This window comes from Impatiens glandulifera, chromosome 9, assembly GCF_907164915.1.
Source record: "Impatiens glandulifera chromosome 9, dImpGla2.1, whole genome shotgun sequence".
Taxonomy (NCBI): Eukaryota; Viridiplantae; Streptophyta; class Magnoliopsida; order Ericales; family Balsaminaceae; genus Impatiens; species Impatiens glandulifera.
Window position 1 is genome coordinate 32,520,905 of NC_061870.1, and position 15,124 is coordinate 32,536,028.

The 15,124-nt window shown below is 26.2% G+C and overlaps 1 protein-coding gene and 1 non-coding gene across 2 annotated transcripts; both read right to left on the minus strand.

The window, feature by feature from the left end:
* Positions 1–1,747: 1,747 nt before the first annotated feature.
* LOC124914915 (MLO-like protein 6) lies at positions 1,748–5,721 on the minus strand. Its single transcript, XM_047455543.1, has 15 exons — positions 5,457–5,721; positions 5,300–5,357; positions 5,000–5,223; positions 4,743–4,859; positions 4,591–4,651; positions 4,410–4,498; positions 4,017–4,091; positions 3,718–3,812; positions 3,541–3,590; positions 3,348–3,388; positions 3,044–3,217; positions 2,910–2,945; positions 2,750–2,817; positions 2,585–2,645; positions 1,748–2,495 (listed from the first exon to the last, which is right to left on the minus strand). Exons 1-15 carry the CDS (start codon positions 5,577–5,579, stop codon positions 1,989–1,991), a joined length of 1,779 nt encoding a protein of 592 aa, XP_047311499.1. The 5' UTR covers positions 5,580–5,721; the 3' UTR covers positions 1,748–1,988.
* A 7,886-nt stretch (positions 5,722–13,607) lies between these two features.
* Positions 13,608–13,679, minus strand: TRNAP-AGG. The gene has a single exon. It is a non-coding gene; the product is annotated as a tRNA-Pro (tRNA).
* Between the last annotated feature and the right edge of the window lie 1,445 nt (positions 13,680–15,124).

A 15,124-nucleotide genomic window follows, 5' to 3' on the forward strand; every position in this document is an offset into this window, starting at 1 on the left:
ACGGGGATATAATCTGTGGGCAGCATGGGGCAGAATTAAGCAGCTGAAAGAAAGCCGCTGGAAATGTTGGTTTATTTAAGATTTTTATTAATTTATTTAAATATATATATATATATATATATATATATATATATATATATATATATATATATATATATATATATATATATATATATATATATATAACGAAGAAAGTATGTTTTTTTATTGATTACGATTTTATAATATTTTATTATTATTTAAAATTATATAAAAAAATTAAAAGTATTTTTATATTTTAATTAATAAATAAAAGTAAATTGACAAAAACAAATGATAAGAAAAGACGAATCTAGCTCATAGAGAAAGAGGTCTACATATATTTTGCTTCTCAAATTTATCATTTATAGCAAATAAATAAATAATAATATTATGATTTGTCTTTTTCTTTTTCTCTTCTTAGTTTAATATTTCACTTAAATTTTTATTTGTATTTGTGTAGTAAAAATGTATAATTTTATAATATCTTGATTACACCAAGGTTTACTTTTTATTTTACAAAAAAAAATGTAATTGTTTCTTGATTAAATTTCTTACGAACCAAGGCCTTGTTCGGTTGTGGGTTTTTTAAAAAACCAAGAGAGAGAAAGATTGGATTTTGGGTGATGATTTTGAGAAAGTAATGATTATTTTTGGTAAAAAGACTTAAAGGGTATTGATATATATAAATAAAATAAAAAAATAATAATTTAAAATAGAGGGTATTTTTGTATTTTGGTTAATGATATGAGTGATGTGATTTGTGAGAAGTGATTGATTGGAAAATGGATTTTGTATGGGTTTTTTAAATAACCCAAAGAGAACAAGGCCCAATATACTTTTAGACGGACAGAAAACAATATTTAATAACTAATCCCTAGATCGATAGATACTAAGGATTTTTTTTAATTAATTTATTAAATAATTTGTTATTTAGGAGAAAGTATAGTTAATTTGATGAAAATGAGGATTTTAATCAAATTAAAGAGAGAAAATGAATTATTAAAGGGTTAAAATTATTGGTTAATTTAAATTTTTTTAAGTTTTTGTCTCATTGTGGAGAAAAATAAATAATTAATATCCGACATAAAAAAAAAACTCAAGCTTATCCTTACATGTCACTCCCCGAGGTCACCCTTTACATTAATATATAGTATGAAACTTTATGGATATGATTAAAGTTCATATTAAAATTGGAAGAGACTTTCTTATTAATTACATTTATTTAAACGATAATTAAATTTAAAATATTTGATCTTTTCAAAGATATTTTTTTAATGAGAATTTAAGATATTTTATTTTTAAAATTATATATTAACATCATATTAATATTATGATTTCATTTATTTTCTAGCAACATAATATTTTTTGTTTTACTTCTTAATTTTTTTTAAATGAAAAAAAAAAATCAGAATAAAAAACTATATAAGATAGGATGTATTTTATTTTTGACCTATTATATTAGAGAAGCATTTCATAATGAAGGTTTTGATTTAGTTTTGAATTTTTAGGAATTTTGGCTAATATGGTATTAGCCATTAATTATTCATCAAAGTCTCTTTATTTATTTTTTTTTAAATAAAGAAGAACAAGAATGATACCCTCCATGTAAATGGAATCTAATCCGTGACCAAAACCATTTGGTCTGTATTATTCATGGAGTCTTAATTTGGTAGAAAGTAACCTTTTCGGGAGACTTGGGTTAAAATAATTAATAGAGTTTAATTAATTCGTATAAAAGATTATTAAAATATAATTAATTTGCATAACCTACTAATAACCTAATAAAACAGAAACAATTGAAGAAATAGAAAGGAAAAAACAGGGAGAGATATCGTCCCATGTATATTATATTATATACACGAAGACAAGATAAAACTTCGATCTTCCTCTTCTGTCCAGTCTTCTAATTGATCTGCGTTTGATATCTCTCTTCTTCTGCTGTCATAGATAGCTAGCTAGTATGATATTCATACGCCAGATTTTCTCTCAAAGGAAAAATCCTTTTGCCCATCAGTTCCCATTTGAATCTCATGTTGTTCCCCTTCCAAACGAGGGAGATTAGTTGTCACCTGGCTGGATCCCGTTGGCTCATGATCATGATCATATCTAATGTCTTGCTGCTCAATACTTGCCATCTCTATACGGTGTTGCTGGCGGCGGTACTGTGATGAAGAACCCTCATTACTAGTACCATGGTTGTGGGCTGGGGAAGGGGAAATGGAGCCGTCAGTATCCCATTGATCAACGTTTGATTTCCTAGGTGAGGTGTGGAGGCTGTCTGTCTCGTATCGATAGTTGCGAAGGAGGTGAACAGGGGACATGCCGTGGAGAGGTGTCCCTGGGCGGCTAGTCATTGGTGTGACCGAACCAGATTGTTTGTTTTGTTTAATTTGTTTCTTGGCTGTATGGTGCCAGTTTCTCAGGGCAGTTGCCACTCTATCATTGAATATTGTTGGCTTCATTGTAGACCCCATCTATAATAATCATAATAATAATAATATTTATATAAATATAAAAATTAATCCGTTTTATTTAAGGTTAGATTATCGATCGATCAAGGTACCTGAGTGACAAGGGCATAGAGAGGTAGTGTGACATAACTGCATAGAATTTGAATGAGAACTCTGCATGGATGCATGTCAAATTTATTAGTAATGTAATTTGATTTAATGGTGAAATTAATTAATTAAATTAAAAAAAAGAAGAAAAACAAAACTGAGTGACTGACCCCATGGAGATTCTTATCACTATGTCCTCTATATGCTCGTGGAAGCAAGACTTGAGCCCAAATTCATACTGCAAATTAAATGTATTAGTAAATAGTAATTAATTAATTAATTAATTAAATGAAAGGAGTTAAGATTATTTGATATATATATATATAGTACCCAAGTCCAGGCAAAGAAAGCTACTTGAAACGCATTCTGCAGTGTGAAAAGAAAACACAATATAAGTAAGGGGTCGGGTCGGGTCGGGTCGAATTGAGTAATTTACAATTTTAAGGAAGGAAGGAAGGGGTGACCTGAAAGAGGACAAAGTTGATGAGATATAAAATGAGACGGGGGTGGTTGAACCAAAAAAGGTGGTCACCCGGTTGGACTACGGGCACTCCTTTAACCACTTCGCCTCTTTCCTCAATCCTTAGACCCATCTTGGTTATAATCACCTGCAGCTTCGTTCCCACCAAAAGGATCACCTATATATATACATCATGCATTGATCATCATTAATTATTATGTACCGTACGTTGTGGATTGATCATTGGTCCCCCCCTCCCACAGTCCCACCCACCCAAAACTTATGAATTAATTAAAAGAAAATCTTACAATTAAGGGGATGAACGGCAACCACAAGTATGAATACCACCCTGCACAAAAAAATGGAAAATATATTTCAATCAAGGGCCCCGTCCGGGTCTAGCCTAGGTGTGTGTGATTAAGACATATATATATATCAATGGAATGGAATAGTGTTTGGGGTTAATTCTCAATTAATTAATTAATTAATTAATTAATTTACCATGTGTGTTGAATAGCAAGAAAAGCACCGCCAAGAACCAGATTGGTGGACTGTCCAATACACCAACATAAAATTAATACTAATTAATTAATTATGTATATATAATTGAAAAATGAATATATGGGGTTAGCTAGCTAGCTAGCTAGGGATCGATATATATATAAGAAGAAAATATACCTAATGCCCACGACAACCTTGAAATCTTGTTCTAGTGATCTGTTAATGTACTTTTGAAAATCAAATTTGGCATGGCTTTCTGGTCCCAAGTGTGCCTGCATGCACCAACATTTCTCCTTATAAAAATATACTTTTCAAACAATTTAATTAATTTGTTGCTATTTAATTATTCCTAAAATTAATCAAATCAGATTACAAAGTCATCGATCGATGATGATGATGAGATTGATATCAGGTCAATAATATATAATAAACAAAGGATATATATATGGTAGATAACGTAGTTTATGAATTATTACCATTATAAATCCGTGTCTCAAGGTCAAGTAATCAACCTTAGGGACGGATCTCACAAATTGCCTGAAGAAACACACCTACAAAAAAATATATCCAATAATTAATTCCATTACATTTAATATTTGATCATATGGGCCAGCCAGACTTTAAATTATGCATATATAATAATAGGATATGTCAATGTTTAACCTATTAATATTTAAAATAAAAAAATACATAAAAGTTGAATAGGCCGGGCCCCTCTCTACAAGTTAGATGGATATGTTAGAGGGAAGAGACCGATACCTTCTCCTTTTACTTTTATAGAGAAGTGACGAAATTTGGTCCATTAGTTTTATTATTAAAATATATAATTATTAATAATAAAATGGTAGAAGAAATGAATCAATGCTTACAATCCACATGAGTATTGGTGTATTTGTCCAAAAGCTTAAATGTCTTCTTCCGAATGACGTCTCTCTTGCAAATCGAAATCTTTCTGGGTCTATAAAAATTAATAATAGTATAATAAATAAAAAAGTTATAGTATATAAATAGTAACTAACTAGCTCGATCGATCGATCGATCTTTTCTAACCGTGTGAAAATTGATACTCGGCTGTCTGCGTCTCTTTCTCCCATGCCTTCCAACTACGCATCTGTGTACGTCGTAAATTAAATACGTATAATTAATTAATCAAGAACATTAAATAAAAACCATGATCAATAAATATATAATTAATTAATTACCTTTGCTCTGCCCAAAGCAAGGGTGGCGACACAGTAAATTACGTGAAAGACAGCCAAAACAAAGATGAATATGTGGAGCTGATGAATCCCATCTGACGACACAAAAGCTACCTTTCCCTATTTATATATACACATTAATTAAATTATTAAAAAAAATGCTACATTCTTCTTGCTATATAATTATAATGCACGTTATAAATTAATTTATTAAATAAGCTAGCTATAAAAAGAAATTAAACCCCTATCTATCCACTTGCCTTGGCTGCGCATTTGTCGGTCGCCCCCGCCGCAAGCAACCGGCGAGAAGTCACGGAGAGAAGGCGGCGCCGGTGTTCGGACTCATCTTCACCATCTAGGGCTGTTTCCTGCTTCTTTCCGCATGGGTGCCACGTGGCTCCCACACTTGCAGGTATACAGATATTGGAGATGACACTTTGCCCTACCGTTAGCAGCAGAGAAATAAATCCAAGCAACATAAGCTCTGAAAAATAAAATTTAATTAATAAATATTCATGAATTAATGAATATGATTTAAATTAAACCTATTATATATATACCTGATTTGATCTTCTCCAATGATTCATATAGAGCTCTCTTGTGTTTCTTCTTTAACCACTATATAATTAATTAATTAATTAAATCTTTGAACTATTAAATTCAATTCAGTTTCAATGATTCAGTACAAACAAACGGTAAATTATTAAGCAAACAAACCTGGCCAATGAGATGGATGATGTGTTCTATGAAGATAGAGATTGCAACAAGAACAAAGCAAACAACTGCGACGGCCCATGTCGGAGTTTGCTCCAAGGACCTTCCTTTGCTCCCTCCGGCCATCGGAAAACTACCCAATTGCCGGTGAGATTCTCTCCGGCAGGCCTTGTGTTAACAGAGATGATCACCGTTTTGTTGGATTAATTAAAAATTAAAACGATTGAGAATTTCGCTTCTCAATTGCTGAGAGCGAACAAGTTGTTCAATTGAGTTAAGGCAGAGAGCTTGGTGTTTCAATGACTGGGATTTGTATAAATACAAATTTAGTAAATTATTATTAATGTTTTCAGGACAAAGGGTATATTTAATTCAAACAGATGACTTTGACTTTTAGACGCGTAAATTCTAGAGAGAGAAAGAGGCTTTCAATTTTCATTGTCATAATATTATTTTAAATAAAAAATAATATTATTATAAGAATTCAAATCATATTAATAATACTTTTTTCTTTATCTGTATATGTAGGTTCATGAAATTAGATAGGTTAATAAGAAAAAGAATAAGATCACGAACAAACGAAAATGTGTGGCAATTCTTGTATTTTTATGGGTTATTTAAATAATTCATCTTAATCGATAATTTTTTTAAAAAATAAATATATATGTATATTAAAATAAAATATAAATATTTAAACAAAACAACAAATCATGACATGAAAAAGAAAACGATACTTAATAAATTATCGAGCTCATAAATTCTTAAGAAGAAAGGTTAATTCTCCGAAAGACTCTACTGAATTTTCTGAACGATTAACTTTCCGACAGATTTTACTAGTTTTTCTGAACTAATCTAAAAAAACGTCTTAATAATAGTATTATGAATGATACGTATCGGACGACTACGATCATTGAAAGTTCGACGATTTTTCGTCAACCAGATACTCCACTAAAAATAATTAGAATTGTAACACAAATATGTAACATAATATATCAGTTGTATCAATTCAAACTTCCCAGTAACTATCCAAAAAGACTCGAACATCACTCAATTAATCATAATAATACTGCACAAAATACTTCAAATACTAGTCATTCCTGAACATTGTAAAAGTAAGTGAGTTATATATTCAACATCTTTGTGACACATATGATCACTAGCTATAGTACAACATTTTTAATATACATATATCATCGGTTAGAATTCCACCATGAATAACGCTTTATCCAAATAAAAAGATCATCTTAATCAATATTATTCTACTATTTATTATATATATATATATGATTATATATTTTTTTTTATTTAAAATGCTAATTATGTTAGTCACTTGTTTTATCTTATTAAATAATTGAATCATTTAAAATTAATGTATAAATTATTTCCATATTTTATCATTTAACATATCCACTCCATTCAATGTTTCAAAGGATAACTACAATTTTTTTATGGTAATAATGCCTCAAATGAGAGAGAATCAATTGAATGAATAAATAAATCTAAATGGATACAATCCCCACATAGATAGTAATAACTAAACAAAAATAATCAATACTCCAAAATTACAAAACGATAATATGACACGTGCACACATAAAATTATGCTCAATGTAAATAATGACAACCACATGCAAGGATATCAAAAGTAAACATATATATATATATATATATATATATATATATATATATATATATATATATATATATATATATATATATATATATATAGTAATACAAAGATCCAGTTAAGAAATTTATTTTACATATATAATAATAATAAATTATTTTGTAGTAAAATCATGTGATAAGAATTTTACTGAAGGATCATTTATTCTATTTTTACTTACTAATTAATCTATTCCTAGCTATTAATTTTTTTTGATAGAGATAATAAATCAATCTAACAATTAAATTTTATTTTTTCTGAGTGCCCTACTCTTCTTACTCAATATAAAAAAAAAGACATTAATAGAATAAATCAAATAATTAAGCAACCTCTGGTCATCAGATTGGATGATAATATACAAATTGTAGTCAAATCAACTTTAACAAATAGAGAAAAAATAAAAATAATTAGGACCAACGATTAGTAGATTTTAGACGTTTAATCAATCAACTCATGCTATACAAACTTAGACCAATTAATTAATTAATTTACTAAATAAGATTAATTCAAGTCACATATATAATTATATTCCATACATTAAATCAATTGGACTATTAAACAATTATTGCCGTCACAGGCCCCAGGGGTTATGTTTTCTTAGAGCCTTACATCATTAATAGTTCTAATTAATTGCTATTAAATTTTAAAATATTTTAAGATCTATAAATTATCAGTATAATCATTAGATTTTTATACATTTATTATTACCTAAACAAATGTATTGAATGTTCAAATAGTTTTATCAAAACGAATTTGCAATTAAACCATGTATTTAATTAGATTAAGAATTAATTAATTATAAATGTAGAGACTCATCATGAACTCATGATGTACGTCCTTGTATGAATAATTGTCTTCACACTCAGACTATTTATAAAAACTAATTAATAATAAACCAAATAATTAATTAAAATTCACTTTATTAATTTAAATAAAAGGAGTTTTATCTAAAAAAACAATAAATAAAAATGGGAGGTCATGCTTGTGAAGAAATTTATTAATTATTTTTAGTGATTAAACACTAATTATTATTTTTTAATTAATCACAAACATATAATTAAAATTTAAGATAGATAGTTGTGAAATATATTTTACATCAATATAAGTCCCACCGTGGATTTTCAGAAGACAAAAGATCTATAGCTTTTGTTGATATGTGGCGGCGCTTATTTGATTAATAATTTATTATATGTAAATTATAAACACACTAATTTGGACCCAATATCTTGCAAGTTCACACAAAATTTTCCTTAATTATATTTTAGCATGCCTTCTTTGAACAAAAAAAAAAAAATCTTCACAATGCCAAAATGATAAATAAATAAACATGATTTCCAAAACATGTGGAAATAAAAATCCTACGAATTAATTGATAATATGACAATTTTGTGGTCTAATGATAGGATTTATTGAGTAAAAAAATATAAATTAAAATATACAATGAAAAAAAAAAAAATTGGGATTGAGACTCTGTGATCATAGTATCAATGTATCATACTAGCTATATGACGGCATTGCGAGATTCTGAGAAGGAATTAAAAGTTAAAAAAAAGAGTAAGAATAAAATTATATAAATATTTAGTTGGATTAGTTTTATATTTACAGTAAAAATAAAATTAATGATATAACTTAGTAACACGATAATTTGTTACAACAAATATTAAAATTTTAATTTTGTTTGTCATATCTTTCCAATATTAAACCTTATATTAGTTTATAATTTATCTTTCATTAAATTTTAATTATTAAACTTTAAATATTTTTTAATTTGAGTATTTATTACTTACTCATTTTTTAGAAAATTAACTTATTTTAAAATTTTATTATTTATTATTTATTTTTAAAAAGAAAGTTAATGTTGTTTTAAAATTAGTAGTATATAAAAAAAATATTATTATTAATTGTAATTATTATTTCTCATATTAAATACTTATTAGTTTAATAAAAAAAATTATCTTTCATATTTTAAACTAAATTATGAAATAAAAATAATTATTTATTTTATAATAATTTGATTTTATAGTATCTCTAGAAAAAAAATGAAAGATTAAGCAAATGATTTATTTTTGATTTTATTATTATATATTTATTAATATTAATTATTGATAAATATTAATTTAATTATAAAAAATTAAATATAAAAAATCATATATATATATATATATATAATCATATAGCATTATTATTTTTATTTTTTTAATATTTATATGATAATTAAATATATATTTATTAGTTTAAATATAATTAATAATAAAACTTAAATAAGATAAATATTAAAGAAAATTAATTTTTTTTTATTATTTTCTTATAATATCACAACAGAATAATTTTTTTATGATTAAAATGTTTAATTACCCTTAATTTTTTTTTAAAAAAATAATATTATTTAATATTTTGTTTATCTAATTATTACAAAAATGGTAAACTTACATTTATTTACTCGTTTTATTCAAAAAAAATAAAATCGTTATTTATTTAATTATATCGTAATTTTTTTTAAGTCCACCCACCATCGAATTCTGGGTCCATCACTACGGGGACAAATCTATGTAAGAGTTCGGGTGGGTTGAATTCCACCCCGAAATATCTTTTTTTACGTTTCAAATTTGACTACACTCATTAATTTCTTAAAAAATTTCAATATAACTCACTATTTGTTTATATAATTATTAAAAAATGATAAAACTTATTTTTATACACTCATTTTATTTAGAATTTCTTGTTATTTTTCCTAACCCTAAATTCTAAGTAGGTTTTGCTAATAGTTAGTTTGATAATATTTTTAAATTATACTCTAGATTCCTTCTACTACATATTATTTTTCATCAATTTCAAGTTTATTCCATTTTTTTTAGCAACCATAATTATAATTTCTAGATATGTCATTATGACAATATATTAAAAGGTTTCTTCTTAAAAATTAAGTGTGAATGCATCACCCCACGGAAAATATTCAGTTTTCAATATTTTTAAATGAAACAACTCGTATAGATAATAAAATAAAATAGTTATGACTTATGAGTTCAATTGTAGGGATCTAAAAAATAAATTGATGGTCATTTATTCCCGCAGGAGGAGGAGACTCACATGTAGGGCAGATCCATGTACCCACTCCCCCGAATATAAAATAAATAAATAAAATATTATATTATAAAAATTTGACATTACTTTTTAATTTTTATTTATTTTAATTCAATATTTGTTTATAATTTTATTTATTTATTTTTATCCATAATTTGCTTTATTTTCTCAAGTCCACGATTTTTTTTTCTAACCCGCCAACTCAAATTCTAGATTCGTCAATGTATAAATGCTGTCATTATTCCTGTCTTCTTCCTTAACCCTAATTCTAAAGCAAAGGCTTACTCTTTCTGATTTTTTTCCTCAATAGATTTAGCTTTATAAAAGGACGATGTCATTTATCGTATCCATCTATTAATCATTAACGTGACTTATATATTTGTAATTTTAAACACATATGAGTTCTTACAATATTCAAATATAGAATAATAATAATAATAATAATTAGTAAATGCTACTTTTCAAAAATAATAGTTGTCAGATGTAGGATTAATATACTTACTTTCTAAATCAACATTGTCGGCCAATTAATAAACTTACTGCGGGCTTAATTGTTTCCAGTTTTGGACTGCTAATTAGCTTAGTTTAATAATGACCTGGCACAGTCGCACCCGTTGTTCCAATTAGGAAGAAACAAATACACATAGGGACAATTAATTATAAAAGATAAAATTGTTGAGAGACATTTTTTTAAAAATATATAAGAATTACTTGTTCTATTAGAACACATTGATTCTAATTGGGTTTTATATATGGTGTTAATTCATGATTTATTTTAATATTTTAAATAATCTACAAAGTGTATTTATATTTATATTGTTTTATGTCTTCAGACTATAAGCACCTAACTTTAAATAAATTGAGATGGTGTAATAAATGGTTATAAAAGTTTCAACAAATAAATAAGTACTGCGCGCATAAATAAATCAAATATATTTGAGCATTTAATGAATAAATTAGATTATCTGAAATAAATAAAAAAGAATAAACTTAATGGATTAATCATATTATTAACACACCTAACTTTATTCATTCAAATAAATTAAATACTATTAATTATCATAATTATCAATGAGATAACTCACTAATTTAAATTTTAATGTTCAAACTTATATATTTCATATTATCATCTACATAAAACATAATAAGTTATTTTTTTCAATAAAAGATGCAATTTTATTGAATATTATTCATTCATTAATGACCAAAATTTCTATCATTTTTAAATAACAATAAATGTGGCGAATGACTTGGTCTTGGTCCCCCAACCGATGAAATCACGATGATGAAATTAAAGTTACCAACTCTACCTTTTGTGTTCACCCTTTATGCATTCAACATTTAATAATTAAATTTTAATATTAATATATAATTGTTTTGATACGATTAGATTTAATATATATATATAGAAGCTATACGAGAGAGAAATAGTAAATTGATATATGTGGAGAGAAAAATGATGAAGATTAATTGTTAGTTTAAGCATGCATGATTCATTTTATAATAAGTTAACTATTTAAAAATATATATTAAAAAGGCTCACAATGGCATTTTCACGGATTCAACCCCAAGCACATTTTTTTTTTTTAAATTGGACTGTTCACTTTTATTATATTAATAAAGATCAGAATATAACAATAAATAAATGACTAAGTCCTAATAATAAAATAGAAATAATGAATTTGTTCAATATTAAAAAAACAACAAAATATATTATTAGTGTAATACGTTAATAAATCGTATATAACTTGATCTTATAACTGACCTTAAATTAGTGATAGGAATATAACCTTTTATTTCACAAGATAAAATAACCATATTTTGTTACTAATTTCTCCTTGATCTAAAAGTCATTTATTTGCAAAGTTCATCTAATTGACGGAAAATTAATTAATATATTTGAAATATTTTTTAATGGAATGAATCAAGTAATTGTTCTTGGGTGAAAATGCAATTAATTAAATTAAAATATTTTGTTCTTATTTTTAAGTAAATAGAGTACTACTGTATATATGAATGATTAATTTATTTTGGTACAAATTCTCAAGTACTCATCCTTGATTCTTTCAACAATTCTTATTAACAACGACACTATGGTTTTATTTTCAAACATTACCAAAAAAAATAATTACATTTCTTTTCTTGTAAAATATTAATTGATCCTTGTAATTATGATTTTCATACAATATAATTCATGTTATCCAATAATAGTTTTCAGGTCTTAATAAATGTATTGTGTAGTGATTATATACTTAAATCAATATTATATTTTGTATACCATGAAGACAACCATATATGATAAGTTTTAATACAAGATGAAAACGATAAAATTATTTAAAATTAAATGTGTCAAACTATTGTTTCTCATAATTTCGTTTCATTATATTGTATTATTATTTGTTTGTAGCCTCATATTATATATACAAGTTTTCTTTTTATGTAATTTTTTGAGACAATATTTCTAACACATATTGTCATGGAGAGGTCATGAAGGTCATGATGATGTTTGTGTAGATGATTTGATTATTTATTGTGTATTTTTTTCATGGATGAGGTTCATGAATCATGATTATCATGTCGAGAACATGACATGACAATTGTGATTCATGCTCTTTTGGCACCTCTAACCGAGGAGGTTGTTAGACCACACAAAGTCGATAGTGTGATATCGTATTCTAGGAATACTCCTACTAGCGATGTTTTGCAATTGTGCAAGAGGACAAAGACACTGTGTATTGTGTTGAGGAGCCAACAACAGAGAATATTAAGTCCTGGGCATCGATAAAGCTCCTATGGTTCCGCGAGTCATATACCCATCTCAGAGAAAGTAAGAGATGCATGTTTTATTAGATAGTATACATCCTTACAAAGTTAATTTTGGTAACACAATATTTACTTGATAAAATGATAAGGTGGACTTGAAATTCATTAAACAACAAATATAGAACTTATAAGGCAAAAGAAAAGTATAAGAGATCCGAAAAGTCAATGGCTAGTATGGAGACCTACAAATTGCATATATAGTAGGACTCTATATCAATCTCATTATTTGTGCACTTTGATCACCATTATTTTTGCATTAATCACAAAATAATAGAACAATAAAATAATTCTCTTATATATATAATTACAGCCTCAAGGCACATTAGGTATAGGATTGATGTTTAAGAGAGATTTAGTGCATAAGACATGATTATAACTTAGTAAGATCTTCTTAACTAGAGTCATTTTGAGGTCTACCCTAAGTAAGTATTTGTCCTTAACTTTTTTCTTTTCCATTTCCAATGAATTATATGAAACTCAAATTTCATTCACACTTGCAAACTATTAAGAAATCCAACACTAAAACAAACACAAATTTAGGGAAACAATACAAGGAAGAAAAACATAAAAAAATAAAAAATAAATGGGGCATTCCGAGAATTGAACTCGGGACCTCTCGCACCCTAAGCGAGAATCATACCACTAGACCAAATGCCCATTTTGATTTCTAAAATATATTATTTCTTTATCATTAGTTTAAATTAATCATATTTAGCCTACTAACTTGTGAATGTATTCAACGAATTGATCTTCTTTCATTTTGATGTAATTAATATATTATAAATATTATCATAACTTATTTTAAAAGCAAAATAAGTAGAATATTGAATATTGAATTTTGTTTCTCAAAACTGGAAGTCAAAATAAGCTTTTAATTTCAATTGGAAGTCAAAAGTAAGCATTTTATTTAATTGGAGGGGAAGGTGTATGAAATAGAGTGAGGTGTTATCCGTGTTATCTAGTTTAGGTATTCAAACCTCAAATAAATGATTTTATTATTATTATTTTAAATTAATTAATTGTAGCTAGTCAAAGTGCCAACCAAATCTGAATAGCCATACATTAAAAACACAATAATTAAAAGTAATTAATTGTTCACTCCAAATCATTCATTAATTATGACGAACATTAACATATCTGTAAGCCAAATCCAATTTCTGTGACAATCACTATTATTATGTACATCAGTATATTTAATTGGAACCACACACGTGATTCAATTAATTAATATTTTTTATGTTTAATCTTCATGAATTAAAGATTTGACTTTTTTCCCTTAATTTCTTGCTTGGTATTTGGGTATTTTCAATAAAATAAAATATAAAATTCTCATCGTTCCAATTATCTAATAATATTCTCAATCTCACCTTAGCTTATACGTAATTCTTAAGCATGAACAATATTGACGGGTTAGTTTATGGAGGGAAGAGAAAGTGAATTTGATTTGATAGTTATTTAAATAATTTATTTTCTTATTTGGGATTATTTATAAATTAGTTAAATTATTCAAATAATTCTATTTTGTATATAATATTTATTTTTTATCAAAGAATTTGCCTTTAATCAATTAGATAAACTAGATGTTCATAATTTAATTATTAAAATAAAATAAAAAATAGTGTAATAAATTTAAATTTATTGATTAATTAAATCTAAATAGTCCAAAGTCAAACATGCTCATGAAAGGTTGTTTGATTTTGGTTATTTATTTATTTTTTACCATTATTTAATCATTCAAGTTATTAATACAAAAGTTTTAATAATTTATTTTTAAAATTGTATTCCAATAAGTATCTTTCGTAATTAAGGTCTCTGTCTGTCAGCAGCAATAATAGGTGGGGGTACCACTACAGACAACACTTAATAGCCTGCAGTCTTCCCGTATTTGAACATTCATTCATTTTTTCTATTTCACTAGTCTTAAATATATTTTATTTTCATTCAAATTTAGAATATATAGCGTGTCACATGTCTTATTTGAAGTCTTTAATCCTGATAATTTTAAAAGAAAGTTGAACTAATTTATAATTTTTTCAAACAAAATCAGTCCTCTACTCTAATCGTAACGTTTTAAGTGGTTATCGAATTGATATTGACAGTTG